This window comes from Vanessa tameamea, chromosome 11 (assembly GCF_037043105.1).
Source record: "Vanessa tameamea isolate UH-Manoa-2023 chromosome 11, ilVanTame1 primary haplotype, whole genome shotgun sequence".
NCBI classification, from domain to species: Eukaryota; Metazoa; Arthropoda; class Insecta; order Lepidoptera; family Nymphalidae; genus Vanessa; species Vanessa tameamea.
In genome coordinates, this window is record NC_087319.1 from 5906600 (window position 1) to 5930337 (window position 23738).

The window sequence follows — 23738 nt, forward strand, 5'->3', positions numbered from 1 at the left end:
TGGTTAAAGGTAATAAAATTTGGTAATATGCCAGAATAAGGTCCGTAGAATAAATAGACTGGAAATTTTGCTGGCGTCAAATCTATACAACTCTAGAAAAGGGACAAATTAAGGTACTTAGATACACACCTTGGCGATCAGATAACAAAACCAGTTGCCAACACGAACTGAGAAACGGAGGTTCAATCCTACTACCATTTGCCTAACGTTCCGGGGGCATTTACAGTTGTTGGAATGTCGCCAAGTAAAATGGATACAAACACTAAAATATTTCGCCACATTTGAATTTGAGCCTAATGTCTTTATATTAAGAATGACCGTGGTTGCAAAACGAGTACTTGTAAAAATATTTATAACATGGCTAAGCCTCGTGCTGTATTTTATATTGTAGCCCTTTTTAATTCATTTCATAGCCGTAAAAGTTTTTATATGTTTATAACAAAAACAATGGAATTAAGAAAAAAAAAATATTTCAGTATAAAGATGATAGTTTAGACAAATTTATTTAGATAATTAAAAAACCTCGCGGAATCTCATTCAATGAATCACTATTATGAAAAAAAAATTGGTTCCTTAATTAACTCAAATGGTGCGAGTGACTGTTTTTCTCACAACGTCATTGTGGAATAATTTGGTGCACTTTCAAAATTTCTTAGGCAGAATTGAAATCTGAGCCATTTTGAACAATTTCAATTCATTATTTTCTGACAAACGACTAATCTTGATAAAATACGAAACTGTTTGCGTGCGAACTCTAAAAACATTCACATAAATCTTTCACTGAAAATGAATGAAATAAATACTGAAAATAAATAGACGATTTAAACGGCTCAAATCAAACTTCTGGTATTAAAAGCGTGAGTCCTAAAAATAAATTGAATTTATCGCATACAGGAGAAAGTTGTTGTCGAAACTTCCGCATTGGCAAATTGGAACCAGCTGTGCCAATGATGCAGTGTATACACGCCTCAGAACAAACAGTGTAGAAATGACATCAAAACTTAATACAAGTTATAATTAAGCATATAACTTAATGAAGTTTGCCTTAAGTATGTTTGCGTTAAAGGATTTACCGAATAAATATAAGAAAAAGATATATAATCAGAATGTAGGTAACATTCTGATTTATTTACTTTTTTGTTTTATGTAACTTACGTGATATTTTTCAAGGATTATAAATAATCAAATAGTAACCTCCTTATACATATTTTATACATATTTCTATTAATGATAGGCTAAGTATATGAAAATCTTGTAGATTTACTACACACATATAAAAGATCTGGTTATTTATTTTTCGTTATTCTAAATAACCTAACAACGGTCTTCTCATGTGACGATAATAGAGGTTTAGTCAGTTATAATCTTCTAAATAATAAAGATATGAACAATACTTAAAAAGTGATAAATAACATTATATTAACGCAAACCACCTTAATCGCATGCGTTTGTTCAAGAATCTCGTATTATAACTTAAACCAGTAGTCCGTATTACGAGTTATTTTTATTAATAATGATTTGTTAATGTTATCGTTTAATTTTCTTATTTTAAAAACCTAATAAATTCACTGTGACTTATCTACAAAAGACATAAGTCATCGGGGACTTTTCTATACTATATTTGAGGACTAATGATTCACTAAATTCAATTTTATCTAATTCGTAAAGTTTAGTCATCGTAAGCCATATAAACAACATCTAGCTTGTAAGACGTTTATATATTATTATGAAATTGCGAACATTGTTTAAATTAAAAGCTTGCTAATAAAAGTATCTAAGAAATGTAACTTTTAGTTTAAAATAAAAAAAGTTAGGGAACAAACGAACAGACGCATACAGCGACTTCTCGTCTTTAAATACAATTTAAAGAAAATATCTGCTATAAAAAAGAGTCAAATCTGTGACTCATGCCAAATCTTTTCAACAAATATTCCGAACCGATGGTGGATTCAAGTTTAACGAACTTGTATAATTACGATTTTGAACTCTTGAATAAACAACGTTCGATTTTGTATTTATTTATAAGATTTATCAGTTTATGTGTAAGCATTTGAATCTAGGAATAATAACATTTATTATAAATGATCTTCGATTTGCGCACTGAAACTCTTAGTGTTTTGCTGATTCTTGACTGTAATGTAAGTGTACTTAGGTATATGATTTGTGGCCATTAGTGTTGTAGACTCTGACAGTCTATCCATCGTTGTGTTTAACTCCGATGTTATTACTGTATAGTACATATCGAAACATATTTCCTACACAGCTGTATCGTTACTGCCGCTGTATAGCCACCAAATGCATTTAACCGCAACATCGAATTCAGGTAAGCCAACTGTTATCATTAGTCCACATTATATATCCAAACGTAATTTGTGATACATAATGTTCGAATTAATGTTATAATATAAATAGTAAAGTCGATTAAGCGAGCGTAATCAAAAGGTCAAACTGTAACAATCCCAATGACAATAAATTGACTCAGAATGGCTCATCCATTAAGATGAAAACTGTGGAAAAGTTACATTCTCGTAAACGACCAATATCTACCTGGAATTCAGTCCTATGGAAAAATATTCTTCATTTTTATAGTCTCTTTATATGTCGGGTTAGAGGTCTAAAAACGATTATAATGACCTTCCATTGAAAATCTACTGTAAGGGGTATGGTACGGTCGTTTACAAGTACAGATGGATACAGTACCCGCTTCTCAACCAAAGTAATGCAATGTATTACTGTTATGCCAACATAAGCGGTAAGAATAACCGGTAATACGTATGTACGTAGCAAAGTAGGATACTATTTCAATATGGCTGTTATCAGTAGGTAGCGAAGGAATAATTATTTAATATCTACTAAATATTATTGATTTTCAGTAAAAGAGACGTTTTCAATAAATCCCATTATACCACCGCGTTAAGTTAGTATTGTACCCATACCTAACCTATATTTTTAATCTGGCCTATGATTTAGGTAAAAATATTATTTATATTATAATTAAAAATATTATATTATTGCTGAATTAATAAAAATTATAATTAGAGTATTTCTAATAAAATTATTTATAAATATGACAAACCTGATGTTCTCTCCAACGAGAGTCATGGAGCGCACCCCTGACGTGGTACACGGAATCAGCGTCACCAGACTCAGATCTCGCACGGCCGTCCACTTCCCGGGTCTCATCACTATACAAATAAGATTTTATTATTAATAAATATACTTCTCCGTTACATATATAGTAAACAGATTGTATTATTTTCTTAAGAATTAGATAAAGCAGACCGAATCAATCGACACAAGCTAAATTATACACATTAAAATAATATTCACATTATTTATTCAGTTGCCAAAGAAAATCAAATCTATTTTAATAATGCTAATAAACTGCAAATTATAAAATTTTTGCTCGAAATGCATTCGATTATTCAATTTAATATTCAATAAATGTTGTACTTTTTTTATATTAAAAATGGGTACGCCTTTCATCGCGGGCTCAAATATGGTAGTTTTTAGAGGTAGAATTATTGTTTTACTTATAACCAACCTCTAAGTTTAGTATATCTATCCATTAAAAATTTCGTAAATAAAATCAATTTACAATCAAAATCCCAATAAATAATTCATCTCACTCTCACTCTTAGTGGCTATTTTTAACTATAATCAACTTGGAGGTTATAATCAGCTCGCTATTAAAGTACATAAAAAAATAATCAAATTAAAAAAAATACAATTCTTCAAAGTCAAACGTCAAAATAAAGTCGAATTAGAAATTTATCGGCTTATCAACAAAACTTCGATTATTGAATCGTCGTTGGCTTAAAATTAATTATCTGTTCGTATTCTTATCTGTTCGGTAGCACTGAGTTGTCTACGTTGTTCATTTCATTTCTAGACGCTTTGTTCAGGATTTGCATTATCCTGCTTATTTATTTTTGTTACAAATACTTATTTATGTACTTACATTTATATTATAATTATATATTTAATAAACTCACATTTTGTTATTGTATCTGGTTTCATAAAAGTGTAATCGATTTCAGAACGTCATTCGAATGGCTTTAAAAAATAATACAACATGTTTTCCCGCGCAAAATGATTATTAAAAAAACAAAAGAGAGTCGTGCATGGATTGAGAATAGGATATTTTTGTTAATTGGATTTTTAACTTCAGTACTATAATATTTATAAAATAAAACAAGTAATAAATAAATAATCTGTGTAATGGTGTATTTATTATTTTATTTTTTTATAGTAAATTTTAAATTTAAAACCCAACCCAACAGTTGGAGTTATAATTTATTAAGGATAACTGTGGAAACACATTCTGGTATGTATCCTATACTTAATTATTTCCTTACATGATTTATGTTAATTATAAAATAATTTGATACGCATTAATTTTATAACTTAACCTATTTTTTAATAAAGCGGACTTAGTTAAAGTCAAGGTTTTTTGTCTTTACCAATTTTGTCTCGACAATCAAAATTATCATTTACAAAATTATGTTCAAATAGTGTTTACTAAATGATTAAAATTAAAATATACTTTGTTAAAGTTTGCTTTACTTTTAAAGAACTTCATTTGTAAGATCCAACAAGAAGCTCTCGAAGTATTTAAAATAAATAATATATACTATAATAATAACTTAACACCTACTAAACATACATTTACATGAAACTCGCTTATTTTAACTATTTACATTGTATACGGTATATAATAACAAAAACGTTTTATTACTTGGCAAATGTAGTTATGGTTATTAAGTTATAATGTCATTTATTACTGCTGTACTCAATATTACCTCGTTTCTTATTTTCAATTTGAATAAATATTGATTTAAATATCAACCTCTCGGATAGAATAAGGACTTACATACTAAGAAATATCTCACACCTCACCAACACCGCACCAAGATATACAATCGGATAAATAGTTTAGGTACGTATTGAGGACCAACATACAAACATTTATTTGTTGTCAAAGAATATTACAATTACACATAGTACTGACATGTACTGACATAGTACTGACATAGTGTCAAAACTATACCATGTTCATCTATCTCAAAAAGCATTCGGATATAGAACTAAATCCAAACTAACGAAGACGTTATAAGAAACTTATATCTGTATATGTACGTGTATGTGTATATATACTATTTTGGTTTCACACATACGCATAAGGTAGGGGTTAATCAAAAGCACATAAGGCGAGATGAATAGACGTAGCAGAAGTTGGCATTACGCCAGAGTGCATGCGATTTTTAACGTGGAGTAAAACAAAGGAGAAAGCGATTTTTATAAATAAAAACGCATAAATCAATATTTTTTATTTAGGTTATATTATAATTAATTTACAAAATTTAATTTTAAAATAATAATTACACTTGAATATTTCAGTTTTAGAAGATTATTACAAGCTATCATAAATATATGTAGTTAAAAATGAAGAAGAAAAACATAAAATGAAATGTCAAAAAAACATAACTATACTTTTAATTAAAATCCATAAAGTTTTGTGTTCAAAAGCAATTTTAGGATAAATGTATTTATTTCTTCTGCCGATGATGAACACAGCAAAAAGTATTCGTACAGGACGTCTAGCTTTTTTTCGATACTGAATTTGGTTCTATTATATATAATCGCTTATAACTTAAAATGTTAGACAACGACTTCCATTCTCCAAGTGGAAATTGGTCGCTTCCAAATCGTCTCTAGATTAGTCTTGCGCTGGATACATTTAAATTGCATTGTGTTTTGTTTACCCGTCCTTTTCATCCACGCTAATTTTTACATTTTCTGTCTTTATCTTTTTACTCTTGCTATTTCCTTTATTGGAAACTAAGACCTACGAAAATCATCACAATAGCTACATTTGACGGACATTTGTGACTAATTAATTCACCATTGGATTATCATCCGCTATCCGTTCATCGTATTCCTTCATGACATAAATAGCCTTTCAATTTTCGTATTTAAGGACAGAAATAGGTTTTTAGTGAGTGGAATTGATTGTTTGCTGCATTGAACCAAAGCATACAAATGACCAAACACACTTTCAAATTTAAAATATTGCTAAGAATTCAGTAGAGATTGAATCGGAGAATTTGTAAATCAAAATATCATTCTTCTAATAATCCAACTGAATCAAGAAATCAACTAGTTCAATTCTTATATTCTTTCTCAATTATATGAAAGTTACACTGAAACTTTTTTTTGTTATAGATGGCAAACGAGCAGGTGGCTCACTTGATGGTAAGTGACTACCACAGCCCATGGATATCTGCAACATCGGGGGTCTTGCAGGTAAGTTGCCTTGGAGGTTCCCAAGTCGTATCTGGTAGCTTTAATTTAAAAAGTTCCTTTAAAAAGTTGATTAAAAAAAATTATATATTTTTGATTTTTATAAAAATAAAAGTAAATGCCCTAAATAAAAATAAATGCTTAATGACGTCAAATGAGCTAATTGGCTAGCTAGATGTGATCATTTAAAGATTATTTAGAGCTAATATCTATATACACTAATCGTTGTTCTAGACAATCCACTGCATTCATTGTCAACAATAGGATTCAAGCTTATCTCTTGTGCCGGTAATTACTAACTCACTCATCCTGAGTCAAAAGGCAGGCATATAAAGTATTACCGGTAATTAATTGGTTCGTGAGTGATAGCAAACTGAGATGGCCTAGTGGGTAAAATCTATGAATCTTAATCGAAGTTTATAGGAACATCTGACCATAACTAATGGCACCGCCTAATTTATCTAAATTAAACCAAAAATTTAATTTAAAAATTTATTCTAAATTAATTTCGTGTAAGAAGGAGAAGGAAACATCTCAAGAGAACCAGAATATGTCGGATTGAAATCTCCCAATATGTGTAATCTAGGTTACATTGAAGCAACAGCGCGGTGAAATAAGCTCCGAAACTCCTCGTGAAGAGTATCTACTTTACTTTATTTTACCCGACAAGCGTCTAGTGGTTCACCCTAGACTGATGATAAGCCCCACTTACGATCACCGGTCATGATTTCAAGATGACTAAAACTTGGTCATAAAATTAACATCCTTATAACTTTGGCAAGGAGCTAACAAACTTTGAGAACCATTAAATTCTATCTTATCTTCTAACTACTCTACAACTAATCTAAAGTCTGAGATTTATGTTTCTACTTAGTTTATAAGGTAATTAGTGTACATTAATTATCTAGTACGAATAAAAACAACTTAGCATATTCTTTATGCTGAAGGAAATGATTTTGTATGTATCATATTACTGTGCTTTGGCTACCTGTCCTATGATTCCACGTGTAATTAAACTATTTGATCTTGTATTTTTTTTAATTATAATATCAAACAGCTTACTTGGTGGTAGGGCTTTGTGCTAGGCCGTCTGGGTAGGTACCTCCCACTCATCAGATATTCTACCGCTAAACAGCAGTACCTAGTATTGTTGTGTTCCGGTTTGAAGGGTGAGCCAGTGTAACTACAGGCACAAGGGACATAACATCTTAGCTCCAAGGTTGGTGGCGCATTGACGGTGTGAGGAATGGTTAATATTTCTTATAGCGTCATTATCTATGGGCGGTGGTGACCACTTAACATCAGGTGGCCTATTTGCTCGTCCGGTACCTATATCATAAAAAAAAGTTTTTTTTATATATAATAATATTTTACCAAAAGTGTTACCACGTGACATTTTTTGCTTAAATCTCGATGGTCGAAATAATCGCTCAAATTAATATTCATGGACAAATATTTATAGTTGTTTTACAGTTTGTTTTTTTTAACACCCTTATATTAGCTTCACTTGTAACTATGTATGTAAGAAAATCTTAGAATCTTAGTTTGACCCACCTCCCGGTCTTCAATTAGGATGAAATTTTGCACACGCTCTGAGTTCTGATGACAATACATGACTAGCTAAGAAACGTCATTACAAATCCAATATGGCTGCCTCCCCAAGATGGCGGACTGGCTCTTTGAAATCCACCCCCATGATATTGATATCAAATGAAAGGGTTTCCTGTCAGGAATACGAAAAAAATAGTCACGTGACTTAAAACCAATATGGCGGACGTCCAAGATGGCGGACAGGCTATTTGAAATGCATCCCGATGATATGGGTATCAAATGAAAGGGTTTCGGAAATAATACTTCTATTTTGGTGCCTTATAAAAAGAAAAACCAAAAAGCGGTTTTAATTTATGTTTTATGAATGATTAATTAAGGTTAATAATTATGATTATTGTCATTAAATTAATCCCCACAAACTATACACTACCATGGATTTAATTATATAAATTAATTATAGACAGGAGGGCTGGTTCGTTTTTTGCCCATAGGATCGGTATTGCGATTCAACGGGAAAATGCTGCTAGCATTGTTGCCACCATTCCATGCAAGATTTATACAGTAACTATTTTTAATTCATATTTGTATATAAGATTTTAAATTAACATTGTTATTTTTATTACTAACAGTATTTAAAACGGGATATTTACCATGTTTTTTATTTTTATTTGGTGGAGCTCGATATTTCGACATTATCTACGAATGTCTTGTTCATCGTGAACAAGACAGGCCGTTTTAAATACATATTTGTATATATTTAAGGACTTAATGTTAACGCTTTTGTACTAATAAAAACAAAATATAATTGTAGACGAATAATAATTGTATTTATAACAATTTTACTCGTTAGTTTTTAAAGTTTATTATTATTTTAAAGTTGTGTTCATTATTTTTTAAATTGAAAATAAAAATAAAATAATATCATTAATAATGAATGGTTATGTATTGGTGTAGGAAATATTTTAAAATAACTCTATTATAAAATATTTATGAGTAACCACTTAGTTAGTAATATCAATATTTTAAGATTAGCTTGTATTTATATATTTTTTAATGAATAACTTACAAACAATTTTCATTTTAAAATTGCAAAACATTCTTCGTAATATAACTAGTTATTATTATTAAATGTATGGGAAATGTTTTAAGTGATTTCTATTACTAGTCTATTGTGTATTCTAGTACTAGTCGGTACTTAAGAAATTTTCATCCTTGTAAGAAAAATAATCGAACTAATTATTATGGTCAGCCATATTGTTTTTTTGACCAATGACTATATGTTTAAGTCGATCGATATATTTTCAAATGCCGGACACAAATATATGTAATAATCTAGATCAAACTTGCTGCACAAAACAGGATTTTTCTTTCTTTCTTTGATCATTATGATACGCGTGATTTAAATGTTACTTCTTACAGATAAAAAACCAGAATGGACCTCGGGGAAAATTTAAGAATACGAAAAAGCGAACTTTTTTTTGTTAACAAACGGGAACGTCTGTGTACCGTGTCGCTTGGTAAAAAGCTTAGATGCAGTCTGAAATGAAAAGCGTTTGTCTGTATAAAGAACATTCACTCTTCTCTTGAAAATTTTCCAAATCGCATTTGTCTGGAAATACAAATACCAGACACGAGCTTTATCCATATATAATATCACAGGCACGTTATTGGAAAATCTTTTTTTTTTTTAATAGTTTTGTTAACGCTATTCAATGGAACGGTCACGTGGTTAACCCTAAATTCTTTATACACTTAGCATATGCACTTGCGACACGGACAAATTATCAATGTAATGCCAGTTTTTATATTGCAATTAAACTTGTTGATTTATATAACTACAACAGATAATAAATATCTACACCTACTACAAAGTTACTCAACAAAGAAAGTGCTTTTAAGCCGAAGCTCTAATTTCTTATTAAAAGTAACATCGTGAGTATCTGAACAGCTATTTTACGAATGTGTATAACTTATTTTATTTTTTAAACATTTTGGAATTATGCGCTTTCCCGCTCATTAATAAGATTGAAATTCGCAGGACTACTTGCAGAAAAAACATTCTTATATTAGACCTCCATCCAAAATTATGACAATCAAAATTCAACTTAAAGACTTACCCTGAAAGAACGATAACAGCTTGACTCACCGAAGCATTTATGATTCTTTAGTCAATGCAACAGATAGAAATTCGCGAGAGTGCTTACTGCGTCTCAAATGGTTTATACGGTCTTAAGAGTATTCGGTATCAGGCAATTTGACGCTGTATGCTTAACTAGTTAGAGTCTATTTTGAGTTGTCTAGTTGATTTATCCATCCTTTTGTGTTGTGAAGCGGTATTTTTTCAAGGTGGATGAAACCGTTTTTCGGAGTCGGTATGTATGTTTTTACTTCACTGTTTTGCATTTTTGTTGAAAATATTATTTTATGTGTTTTTCGTTCATTCTCGAGACTAGTTTTTAATTATAGAAAAACAGCATTTTATCATTTTCCACATTTCATATAAATCAGATCAGTATCATAATGAGAAACTTTTTATTACTTTTATTTACTATTATTCTTCATTAATCTCATAGATAAATTATTAATAAACTCAATTCTAGAAACATTCTTGCAATAGAAAATGAGCGGGAATTGCTTTAAAGTAAAATTAATAAGGTTCCACTCAGTTGGCTCTATGCGCGAATATAAAATGATTATATTATTATTATATTATACAAATAAGACGTAATTCCAGAATCTAACTAGACCTGTTTATTGAATAACAAAAACCCAGTTTTTTGAAAATTCTGACAGTCGTTAAAAATAGGCGTACACGTTTTATTTGTATAATTTTTTCTCTTACGTTACATTAACTTATCAAGATTTTTTTAAACATGTTTTTATTCCATCCATTTTCTAATGAAATTCAATTAAGTAAAGATAATATATTTTCTTTTCTACATCACCAAAGTTCTAACAATAGATTAAGTGGAATTGATTGAAAAATTCAGTTCCAAGATTTTCCGAGCACATAACTAACAAATAAAATTTAGAACTCAACTAGCGAATTAGTCAAATTATTCCGCATCTATTTGATGCGCTTTTTTTATTCTTATTTTGGGGTCTTCCGCGGATGATACAGGCGAGACGGCATAAACTAGGGATTTCATGTGACCCCAGACAAAGAACTCAACTCGCATTTTTAAATTTGGACCGATAATTATTGTTTTAATATTGACAAATAACCAGTGTTTATTCGTTTTTATAAATCAGAAGAAAAAAATAGATTTTAATTGATACTTTTTTTTAAATCAATTTTTGAAATTGCATTTTTGACTTATTTTAAAAAATCTAAAAAACGTGATAACTCAAAAATGGTTCACTTTTGCATGATGCATATAGGGGTTTAAATTATCGCAAATAATCACCCCTATCACCTCCTAACGGGAATACGTCGAATTACCAATAACCCTGTATATATTTAATTGCTTGCTTTGCTAGGCTTGAAGCAAACATAAACGAAATTTAAATAACATTGTAGAAAATCTCCTATTATTATTGAGCAATATTTAATAATAATTTAATAACAATAGTTAGATATTGACTTGAACATTCTTAAAAACAAAAACTGCACCATTTATATTTAATATTTTAATTAACATATTTATAAATCTTTGTAAACGAGCAAACGGAGGATTTTAATCAGACCAAATTCAGGAAGGTACGTTTAATTGTTATATTTATGTGTTGTTTGCGTAAAAATTCTCATACAAAACAAAACGGACTTGTTTTTCGCGAGGAACAGCGTGATGTCAGATTATATCGTCCATTCTGACAGAACAATTTACATTTATTTCTGTTTGGATATTTTAGCGCAAAACATTGTAAAGCCCGTTTTTATTTTATCTGAACTATTTGTTACGTCTATCTGTCAGGATCAACTATTTAAACCACGTTACGTTATATACAGTTAATGGGACTATCTTGCTACTCTAGAAAAAGACTATTTTCAAATTTTGTAAGGTTTTCGGGTAGCTTTTAAAAATATCTGAAAAGACATTTTGTTTAAAATAAATCTAGAGTCAGGATCAGAAGGCAATTCCAGGTGAGTATAACTGTCCTAATGGTCATTGATAAATTTTGCCATGGCTGGCCATTTGATATATAAAACACATAAATAAATATTATTTAGAAGAATTTGAACCCATTTTTGGTATATCACCCAAAGCGGATCTGCTTAGGCAATCCAATTAAGATTTAAGACTTTATTCGGTAAATATACAATATTTCTGATATATGCACGTTTTTTACAATTTTTTTGACTTAGTTCATGTAACTTTGTTTGCTACGAGAATACATCTAACTATATTGGAGATGCAAATTGTTCAAGCCAGCAATTTATGTGATAATCTAATAAACCAAGACTTAATGTATAGAACGTGGATCTTGATGCACACATCGCTGAAATTTCTCGTGTTCTGTTTATGTTGTTAATGTCTCTGATGCTGATTTGTATATTACAGTATTATTGTATTTGACGAAAATCAACCAAACTCATCCACTAATCAGTTCCACTGATCCAATAATACAATTTACTTGGTGACTTTGCTTTCTGCAGGACCCTGTTACATATTCTACCATCACGCAACCATACTTAGTATGATTGAGTTCCGATTTGAAGGGTGAGTGAGCCAGAATATATCGTTAAGGATAATAACATCTTTGTTCCCAAGGTTGGTGACGCATTGCAGACGTAGGAGATAAGTTTGTATAGTATTGCTAGAGTGATAATATCTATAGGCGATGGCGACCAATTCCCAACAGGTGTCCATTTGTCAGTCTGTCTATCTATTTTAAATAAATTAAAAAAAAACCGTGAAGGGACCTCCAAAATCTCTTTTGAACAGTACAAACCAAACATGTTCCTTTTCCCTATTGAGGGAGTATTTCCTCTATTCTCGTACCGTATGGTACGCGTTTACACACAAAACATAAATGCAAATAATAATATGAAGTTAAATTCACCCTCGCACTATTTTTATCAAAGTACTGGACACATAATCAATCCTCTTTACAATTCACCGTACCTCATCGTGACTATTCTCCGCGGTTTTATTTTATCCGCAATTGTATTTTACTCCAATCATTCATTCAGTCCGCTCTCATTGGTGGTTTAGCTCTTAATAACGAAGTACAGCTAACTAATTGACAAGTTTAAAACTGTAACTATGTGGAAGGAACTTGAATTTTAAAACAAGACGATGAAAATGAAACGAAGTGAGGAATTGTACTGCGAATCAGTATTCTATCTATATTTACCATGTAGCCTTATTAGTTTTCAATTCCTCTAATATGAGTTTGTAAACTCAATAGTCGATGTGTATTGCTTACAAAATTTTATAAGCCTTAAGAATTTCAGCAGGGACCTATAATATATTTTTTAAGGCGTTAACAATAAAGATGAAAAAATTGAAACGTAACTAATTGTGACTTGATGTAGTGTTTGAATTATTTGGTAATTAATTATCATATGGGAAAAATATTAAATAATTGTAGAATAATTGTTTTACTTTTTTGTAATCATGATTAAAATAATGCATATTTGACGAAAACTTATTACAACTATTGTTAGGAAATTACATCAAAGTAGTCACTACTTTGTCATTTAGTATCTTTGAATGGGAAGTCCAATTTTTCTTATGAAACATGTAGGGTATGTGGGCCACGTGATGATAAGTGGTCACCGTCGCACATAGACATTGGCACCATCAGAATTTTTAATCATTCCTCAAACTCAAACTCAAACTCAAATTCTTTAATCCACCTTGAAGCATTACACTTTCTTATTGATGGTCAAATTAAACACTACCACCGGTTCGGAAAAAGGAACACCCTGACCTGAGAAGAACCGGCGAAAGAAACTCAGCGGGTCTTTTTTTTTTGTCAAATTATCATACATAATTGTATATGAATAGAAACAGCAAGGAGGCGATCGTTTCATTCCCAAGGTGTGCTATCAAACATAAACTCACTAATTGTATAGTAACCTTTAGCACACAAGCGTTCCTTAACAATTTTTTTAAATTTTGCAACAGAAGCATTTTGAACGCTTTCTGGGATCCTGTTGTAGAAGCGTACACATTGCCCCACAAAAGAGTTACTGACTCTATGCAGTCGAGTAACAGGAGTAACAAGATTGTGTTTGTTCCTTGTACCAATGGTATGAGAATCATATTTTCTCATAAAAACATTAATATTTTTCCGTAGATACAAAACATTACAGAATATATATTGAGAAGCTCACATAACCATGTGCCACCACCTTGGGAACTAAATTATTATGTCCCTTGTGCCTGTAGTTATACTGGCTCACTCACCCTTCAAACCGGAACACAACAATATAAAGTATTACTGCTAGGCGGTTAAAGTCATGATACTTGTGGTACCTACTATACCTTTATATAAATATAAACTTGCACAAAGCCCTAACACCGAGTAAAATTGTAATGGCCAGTACACTTGCTTCTGCTCTTTCAATTTTTAAATATATTGTCGTTGTTTATCAAGTAACTCTTAACCGAACAATGACATGGCGCGTTCACATCCGAGCAAGCACTGAGTTTTCATACGCTTAATTCATGTTTATAATTTATTCATCTCGTTCTGAGCGTTAAAGTAAAATATTTTGAAGTAACCGACTTGTGTTGGATGAAAATCTCATATCATATTTACTGCTAAAATGCTGAATATTTAGCAATCCAGATAAAAAAGAACGTAAATTCATTCTAATTAGTATTAGTATAGAATATTTTGAAATGTTTATGGCACCCTAAAATTGTAAATACCGTTAGATTATAATCTATTTCGCGAGACAGTAAACTATCAAAATATTGTGATTGTGATACTACTTACAATGTAACGATTTTTTTCGGTAGATTACAAAAGTATCAAAGTTAACTTCAGTTAAAATTATATAAACTGTAACTTACCAACCGAATGATTATTTATAAACTCTCGAAATTGCAATCTCGCGAGGTGTATTATAATTTAAGAGCATTTATAATTTCGCATATGTATTTTACATTATAAAATATTTTACATTTTTATATAATAGTTTTAAATCGGAAAAATCTATATTTTGAATTACGAGTAGTTTTCATTTTAATAAATATCTATAAAAAAATACAGTAGTGATGAATAAAACATTTGAATTTCATAGTACTTTGGTTATGTACTGTTGTTATGTAATATATTTTGGACGATGTAAACAATTTTTTTTTTAAATAGCTGTAACTCACAAATATATTTATTGTATATTAATGTAATGACGCTTCAAACATCACAAAATTAGGATTAATGACATGATGAGATGAAAAAAAAAACTTAAAAAAACGAACAGTTTTTCTGATATTTATTACACACAATACAATACAGATATGTTTTATTGTACTCCAAAGGATAACATAGAGAAATATAATAATTGCTAGAAAAGTGTATACAAAAGTCCGTCATGTCATGGCTTTATAGCGATATCTTCCAGACAACTTATAACTAAGAACTTGAAAATTAAGACAAACTGCATTAAAACTCGTGAAGTTTGTATTCAATGGCAACATATAACAGGTAATCTAGTACCCAGAAATGTAATATAATCAAAAATCTATATCTCCATTCCAATGTTCATCCAAGTTCCTCAGCCCGTCCGTGTTTGACCGCAGCAGCTCGTTTTGGTAATTAAATTAATGCAAATACTTCATATTTTCCGTCGAAATGGAAAATGTTTACTGAATATTTGAACCCTTCTTTAAATATTATTATTTCGTTTTTCGTCAGTGGTCGGATGTCACCGTAACGCAAACATTTTTTTTGTAAATATTGATACAACCGAATAAATCTTTGCGCGGCATTTTCGGCTCAATACAGATGTAACATCAGGTCAAGTGGCCCATTCATTATACGACTCCACATCCCGGTTTGAAACTTGTTGAAATCAATTTATATAATTGGGTTTTTCTTTGAAGGAATTCTCCATTGCACCCTGTTTTCCGTTTGCCAGTGTTACAGTTGAGACCTAAACACGTAAATCTGTTCAAGTTGGTTACGCCTGAGCTCTTTGCCGTCAAATCGGTATGTCGTCTCATCTGTTTATTAATTGATATAATAGAGAGAGCGCTGTGTTTGCGTCCACACTGACTAGTGTACAGTAATATCTTCTGTAAACGGCTATTCTTTGAGATTTGTTAGTCATTTATTTTATTTATATTGTCATGAAGCCTTTCATAATTAAAATATTCAATATTACAACAAATATAGTTTTAGGACCTAAATGTATTTAACGGGTTTAATCATGAGAAACAAAAGTAATTGTTGATATGATTAGAATTAACATATTAATTAATTCTTAAATATTTGTTTTTATTTTAAGACATTAAGAAAACAAACGAAACGTACGTTGCTAATTTGTTTACATATTTTACTTTGGTTTAAATTATTATTTTAAGTTGTTGTTCTGTTTATTACTTTTTCCTTTATTTAATTTTGTTTAATTTATTATTTTTTGATTGATAGGTAAAAGAATGATCCGATCCGTGCCATTAACCACGGGTGCCACTTGAAAATCAGCAATCCAGTATTACTGCAACATAATGCTGGGGTGGTAACCCTCAGGCCAAATCAATATGTATTTTAGTTAAATAAACAGGTATCGAGGGAGTATCCATTGCACATGACGACCTCAACTATTTTAGGAGGTTCGTCATATACAATGTATGCCTGTGCCTTTTTTATATAGAATTGTGTTTGCTTGGTCAATAAAACGTTATTTATTTACTCGACAAATTTACTATTCGCTTAACAATATAATTAAATATTTATATTGTATTTCTTCATACATAAAAAAGTTCCATAAAAACAGACATTTAATAATCCAAACCCAAAACTATTGAACTTTATAAAATAATGATAGATATGGGCCGTGAATGAATACGTATACCAGGGCAACATGTTCGTTAAGGTAGTTTCCTTACTGCATACAAAGTTACCACAATCGAGCCGCAACACAAAGACATATGTCCTTCCCTTTCATTAGCCAGACACGCGCATAATGCCTTCTCGTTTGATATATCCTTCCTTGCCTCACAACAGCTGGAGATGGTATCGACTGACAGCGATTCAACGTGTTCTAAATAGTGTGAGAAAATCTATAGTTATCTGAGACTGAACATAATAGGCAAGAATGAATAAAGTAGAAATGGAAATAGTATGTTTCCATATTCAATTAGCTACCCGTCCCGTCTTTGCTTTGATAAAATCTTTATTTTACCTGCGCGAAATATAGAATAAATGGAAATTGAATGTTTTCATATTGAACTAGTTACCTATCCCGAACTGACGGACAGGTAATATATAAATTTCAACTCGTAAAATTTTGCACAATGAGATATAAACGTTCTCCAATAGTCCTATATATCCAATAGAATTCAGCTGTAAAAAAATAAAAAATATAATCTGACTTATTATTTAAATATATTTATATGTTAACGCTGAATATCTGAAGATGTTTTAGAGATTAACAAATCTTAAGATTCCGATATTCGAGTATCCAACGCTCTGACAGCGAAACCGATATTTTTTCCTTCTATATAACATCATACTATATAGCCTATGTACATCCTAAAACTATAAACTAAAACAATATAGAATTACCCTATCCAAAATATCCATAGAAACTGGAAAAAACAAATAATAAGCCAAAACTTATCCTATTATAACAAAAGTATGACATCTTATATTATCATAATAAAACGATGCAAATATGATACTTTGCTTATGGAATAATAATAATAAATACACAAAATTATTATATATCATGTCATGTCATGATGATATAGTAGTGCAAAACCTTCATTAAAAGTATTACACCTCGCCTTATTGCCTCCACTGTTGACAGGAGGGCTGGTCCGTTTTTTGCCCAGAGGATCGGCATTCTTGCCACCATTCCACGCGGTCAAGATTTACACAGTAACTATTTTTGATACACATTTGTATATATTTAAGAACTCAATGTTAATAATTGTTACGTAAATTAAACACTTAACTTTATATTTGATAATATTGTATATTGCATACAATAATAGCAATATTAAAAATCGATAAAGTAATTTAAAATATATTTAGTCTTTACATGAAAAGAGACTTTACAATTTATTTTTATTATTATTTAGAGAGATAAGTTTCCTCTTTCGTTAAATAAATTGGCACCATTTGAAACATTTCGAGACGCGAACGTTGACAAATTGCTTGGACACGACGAGGAAAATGTACCTACTCTGAGTGTAGCCATTTATTTTTAAATTTGATTATATCGTTCGATGACAGGACCGCTAATACTAATAAATCCGCTTATATTTTTTTCTTGCCTAACTTCATTATAAAAAAAAAAAAAACACTTAGAGAGTATTTTTTTACCATTCATGACTCTAATAAAATAGTATAAAAAGGCTTGATTTATACATTTTGCTTTTCATCATTTTTTATTAATAAATGGAAAGATATTTCCATTTTATTTTAATTGAATATAAAATAAAACATATTTTTTATTCTAATTGAACATTCTTGACATCGATCAATTATATTACTGATTAATCTTGTAACATTCAGTAATGCGCCGCTGCCAGTATTTCATTATTTTTCTATTCAATTATTAGAATCTCATTTTTATTCATCCGTTTTGTCGATACGGTCTAGTTGCACACCGTATTGTTTGATTGGCACAATAGCTTGTTTATATTATTTGCGCTCGTTAGTTGGCTTGAGTATATTCAAGTATATTCTATATTTCATATTTAAAAAGAACTATCGTACTAATCATGACTCCCATTGGTGGTGGTAGTTATCTACTCGTTAAATCGTAATTCCAATTCTCTGGGCAAAAATGAGATGGAGACAATAAGAGGTTGTGCCTAGTGGTATAATTCATATGTAAATAATTTATTTTCCATATAAAGTAGTAGGTAATTGAGAATTCAACTTGGATCTGAAAAAGAAAATTGTTACGTAATAAAATTCTGCTTTCATCTCCTGCAACAAGAAAGTTGTTGATAACTAACATCAATATGTTGCAAAAGTAACAGCCTGTATATGCCTCACTACTGGGCTGAGGCGTCCTCGCCTTTTTGACAAGAAAGTTAGGAGCTTCCTCCACCACGCTAGGCAATCTTTGGTTAAGATGTGCCCTAGCCACTGGGTCCTTGTGTCTCATGATAATTTTAAATTACGTATTTTTTTCTAGTTTTTATAGAAAGCAGAGCATGTACACTGATGTCACCTGATTATAAATGGCATACACACATAATATTAATTTATTTTATCAGAAGTTTGCGACAATGCCTTCACATCGTTAATGCGCCAACCCTGACCACACGACCTTGGATTTGGTAATAAATCTCCCGTGACTTTGACGTCTAAATCTACATGATCAATATAGGTTATTTCTGCTAAGCTTCTACAATTAGAAGAGTTAACTTTCATTATAACGGTCTAAATAAAACATTGATATTGAAGGATAAATATACACAGAAAAATATGATTTTATGGCCAAAGCCTTCATTGGCTTACGCCATCTGATGATAAGTGGTCACCACCGCCCATAGACAAAGGCGCTAAGAAATATTACCCAATAACCATTACTTACGTATGCCTGTAGTTACTTCTTTCAAAGCGCTTTTAGTCGCATTGCTTTTTGGCCGTAGAATATACGATAAGTACCTACCCAAACCGGCTTGCACAAAGCCCAACCATCAAGTAAAAGTTTCATTCGATTGTGATGAAACCGCGTGGAATTAGTATAAATAGTAATGCATGTCATTAGCTTCCACTTTAAATATATTTTAATGATGTAAAGATGATAATGTAATTTATTTTGAGGACAAGATTATGTACTAAATTTCTTATAGACAAAATATGCATTCCGAACCGGAGCTAAATTATCGTAATCGTTTGAAACTAACTTTTAAAAGGTCTACTTTAATAAAATATACTTTGATAAGCATTTTTGTGTCCACTTTTACAATATTCTAACGACAAGCGACTCTATCTTGTATTGTTGTATTCCAACGTGAAGGGTCAGTGACCTGGTTCTATTGTATGCACAAGTAACGTATCTTGAATCTCTGTTGTCAGCGAATTGCCAATGTAAGAGACTTATTGTGAATGACTTTGTCAAATGAAACAGTTTTCCATCATGTCACCTAGCTAATCGTGTTTCTGCTTAATACATTTACCCATAAAAATAACCATTCGCTTATCACGACAAGGTTATGGATGGATGTGGACTGAAAAAGAAATGTGTCAAAATAATTTTATAAAAACTTTTTTGAGGTGCATTTACATCAAACAGATTGAAATATTTTTTTGAGACAGAAATGTATTTCTCGGGGCGCTATGACTTCATGTCCTCATTAAGATATCTTTTAACTTAAATTACACCGTACAGTATGTACTCGCTGATCTCAATTTATTTTCTGGTAAAATATTATTTAGCAGTAAATTATAATAATAATAATTTATTGAGATAAAGCGCAGCCTTACAAATAAAAATACAGTTTTATATTACTAAATAAAAGCAAAACGAAAGAAATATTAAGAATAAAATTAAAAAACCAAAAATAATATCCGCCACGTTTACACTTCGATTAATATTGGGTTTATTTAAGTATAATATTAATGACGTTTATTGTTCTTAAGAAAATGTTTTTCATTTCAAAATTTCGCAAAATTATCAAATTACATATATTTTCGCTTAACATGTAATTAATTCACGGAATAAAATTAACCCTTTCCCTTAAAATCATATAAACTGAAAATTTTCAAGATATATTGGAAATTAGAGAACTATTCAAATAAACGTCATTTCATATAATTGATAATTTGTATATCAAGGAGGCTAACTGAGGCTAATATATTGCATTAAATTGCTCATAACAAAATTATGTTCTAAATGTTCAAGAAATATAACGGCCTCTAAAATGTTAATTAGAAGGACATTTGCAATTCATAAAAAAAAAATTGATATTTTTTATTATTTTAACTATGTCCAACTTAATAATTATTTACATCTCCCTGTTTAAATTTTACAAAAATCTTATAAATATTATGCTTTGATTAAAACAATTAAAATCTTATTTAATTTAAAACTAACTTTATTAAAATAAGTTTAATTACATAAACAAGTTTAATTTAATCAGTACAAAACTATAGATAACCAGCCTCTTACTCCTCGCTGGAGCAACGTATTCGTTTTAATAATAAAATATTTTTTTTTTTAATATTGATCAAAACAAAAAGATAAAACAGGGTGGAATTCATGAAAAAGAATAACTAATGAGTAACATTTAATATAATCCTGAAAAATTACGATAGCAAAATTATGAAAGCCATGAATCCTGACTATAAATTATAATAAATGTTTATAATGTTTGGTGCGCTTTTATATATAGCCTTATATTATATAGGTGCCTAACCAATTAGCATCAAACAGAGTAACGCTAAGGATACCTAACACCTGACAAAATCATCACACCACCCCCACACGTGGACGAATCGCAATCGGAAACTAGTAATGTATATTTTAATTGATATGCGGTATACGGTACTAATCTGATTGTGATAATTAAAAAACCAACATACATGGAGGGTTAAGGTTGTATTGCCCTTGGTAATCAATTACGATTTCAAGGCGTCTTCAGACAGTTGTGAAGTCATTGTTCTAGAAACTAACGCATAAATGGCTCATAATGAGTCTGACGGTGGCCTATCTTTGGCAAACAGCCATGCCCTTAGGATACGATTATGTTCGACCATAGCTATGCTAGAAACCAATCAATTAGAATGTAACTAGTTTCATCATTTTAAAAGTATAAACAGAAAGTTTATACTATGTTTAGATTCATGTGTAAGATTTATTTGAATTAAATTATCTAAGTATAGAACAAACGATGTTCGTAAACTATAATAGTTTACAATAATTTAATTTATTCGATATTTTATGTCGTTTTTGAATTACGTAATAATACTATACATATAATATGTTAACTATTATTTGTAAATTATATTATATTATTGTATGTATTATGAACGTAGTTTTACTTGGTGGTAGGGTTTTGTGCAAGCCCATCTGGCTAGGTACCACCCAATTATTATATATTCTACTGCCGAACAGCAATACTCAGTATTGTTGTGTTCCGGTTTGAAGGGTGGGTGAGTCAGTGTAACTACAGGCACAAGGAATATAACATCTTAGCTCCTAAGTTTGGTGGCGCATTCGTAATGTTAGGTATGGTTAATATTTCTTACACTAATGTCAACGGGCAGTGGTGACACTTACCACCAGGTTGCACATCTGCCCGTCCGCCTACCTTTATATTGACTTTGTCTCGAACTCAGTTTGGAAGAGATCCTTACTTTGAGGTATGAACGCTTGTGTGTTTTTAAAATACGTATAAGTTTTATGATGTTTATCTAATATATATATATGTTTGTGGTATACGATATAATAAATAAAATCTCCAATACAAAGTTATAATATATATCGGTAGTTATAATTTGAATTTAAAAAATTCGGGCAAACATCACTGAATTTTCAATGCTGCATTTGTTAATAATTCTATTAACTCAATGACACTTAAAAAGTATCACTTTAATTTTCCGCACATAATCATCGTATAATTTCCATAGACGAAAATATATTACGTGATATTATTGTTAACCCAATTTGGATTTGTTATTGTAGTCTTGGTCAATTATTAAGAGGCTTGAGTTAGGATATAAAACATCACGCTACGACCACGGACGGAGCAGTTACTTTCAACTCGGACCAGCAAGTCACATATAAATTACATCTGCTTGGACTACGAATCTAGATTCTTCGATTAGGACTTTGAATGACTCATAATCTCAGCGGAAATATGTCCACTGCTGGACAAATACCCCTCTCGAATATCTCCACGGTGATAGGTCTTGCGCTAGCCGCATCCAATGGCTTTTTATAACAAGATCGTCTGTTCACCTTGTTCTACAAGATGAACAATAAGGGCTTCCCCACACTGCGTCTTCCAGTTCGTAAACGTCACTTCAGAACTTTTCTGTTCAAGCATCCATCCGATTCATGAGCGAAGGGCCTCCCCTTACATAAACTACAACACTAGTTCATACCTTCAACACAAGTCCGAAATAATTTAATACCCTTTCTCTTAACGTAGTGTCATAACAAACAAGCACCGGAGGTCGCAGTTTGGTTCTAGGAAAACAATGAACGGAGCGAAGTTTTATCTCAACGGAATAAGTTAGTCTTGTGTGGAAACAAAGTAAGCAAACAATATTTTCCCAACAGACGAGAATTCCGAACTTTGAAGGATCCATGTGTCCATGATCAATTTTTTGATATTACATATATATTTGTAACACTTTTCATTACTTAAACACGAAATAAAGTAGCTCTTATTTATAGGTTTAACGACAAAACGACGTCTAATAACATTCTTATGTGTTATTCTTTGTGCAGGTATACATAAAATCATACAGATTATTAGTAATATGAACGAGGGCATTGTGACGAATGAATAAAAAGGGCTCATTTTTTTCTAAAATAGAAAGTTTAGTTAACGGAGAATATTCCTAAAAATTCTCAACCCGGAACTACAGCATCATTTCGCCTAGTGTTTGCACACAATAGATTGACTAAGATTAATAGGCGTTGCACCGTGACACGCCACCGGCTCTGGAAGGGTTCGAAGGCCACGCGTACCGCAAATTAATTAACAACGGGTTTTATAGCGAAATTGCTCTTTTGAAATAAACAACGGAAATAAATCACTTTTAAATTCAATGTTGTCAGCGTATTTTTGTAT

General features: G+C 30.8%; 1 protein-coding gene across 1 annotated transcript in view; it reads right to left on the reverse strand.

The window, feature by feature from the left end:
- The window catches only part of LOC113400806 (muscarinic acetylcholine receptor DM1), a 90680-nt gene that overhangs the window by 1464 nt on the left and 65478 nt on the right, over positions 1–23738 (reverse strand). Inside the window, exon 3 of the mRNA XM_026640475.2 lies at positions 3077–3185. Within this exon, the coding sequence (XP_026496260.1) occupies positions 3077–3185 (109 nt within the window). The remainder of the gene's footprint in view (positions 1–3076; positions 3186–23738) is intronic.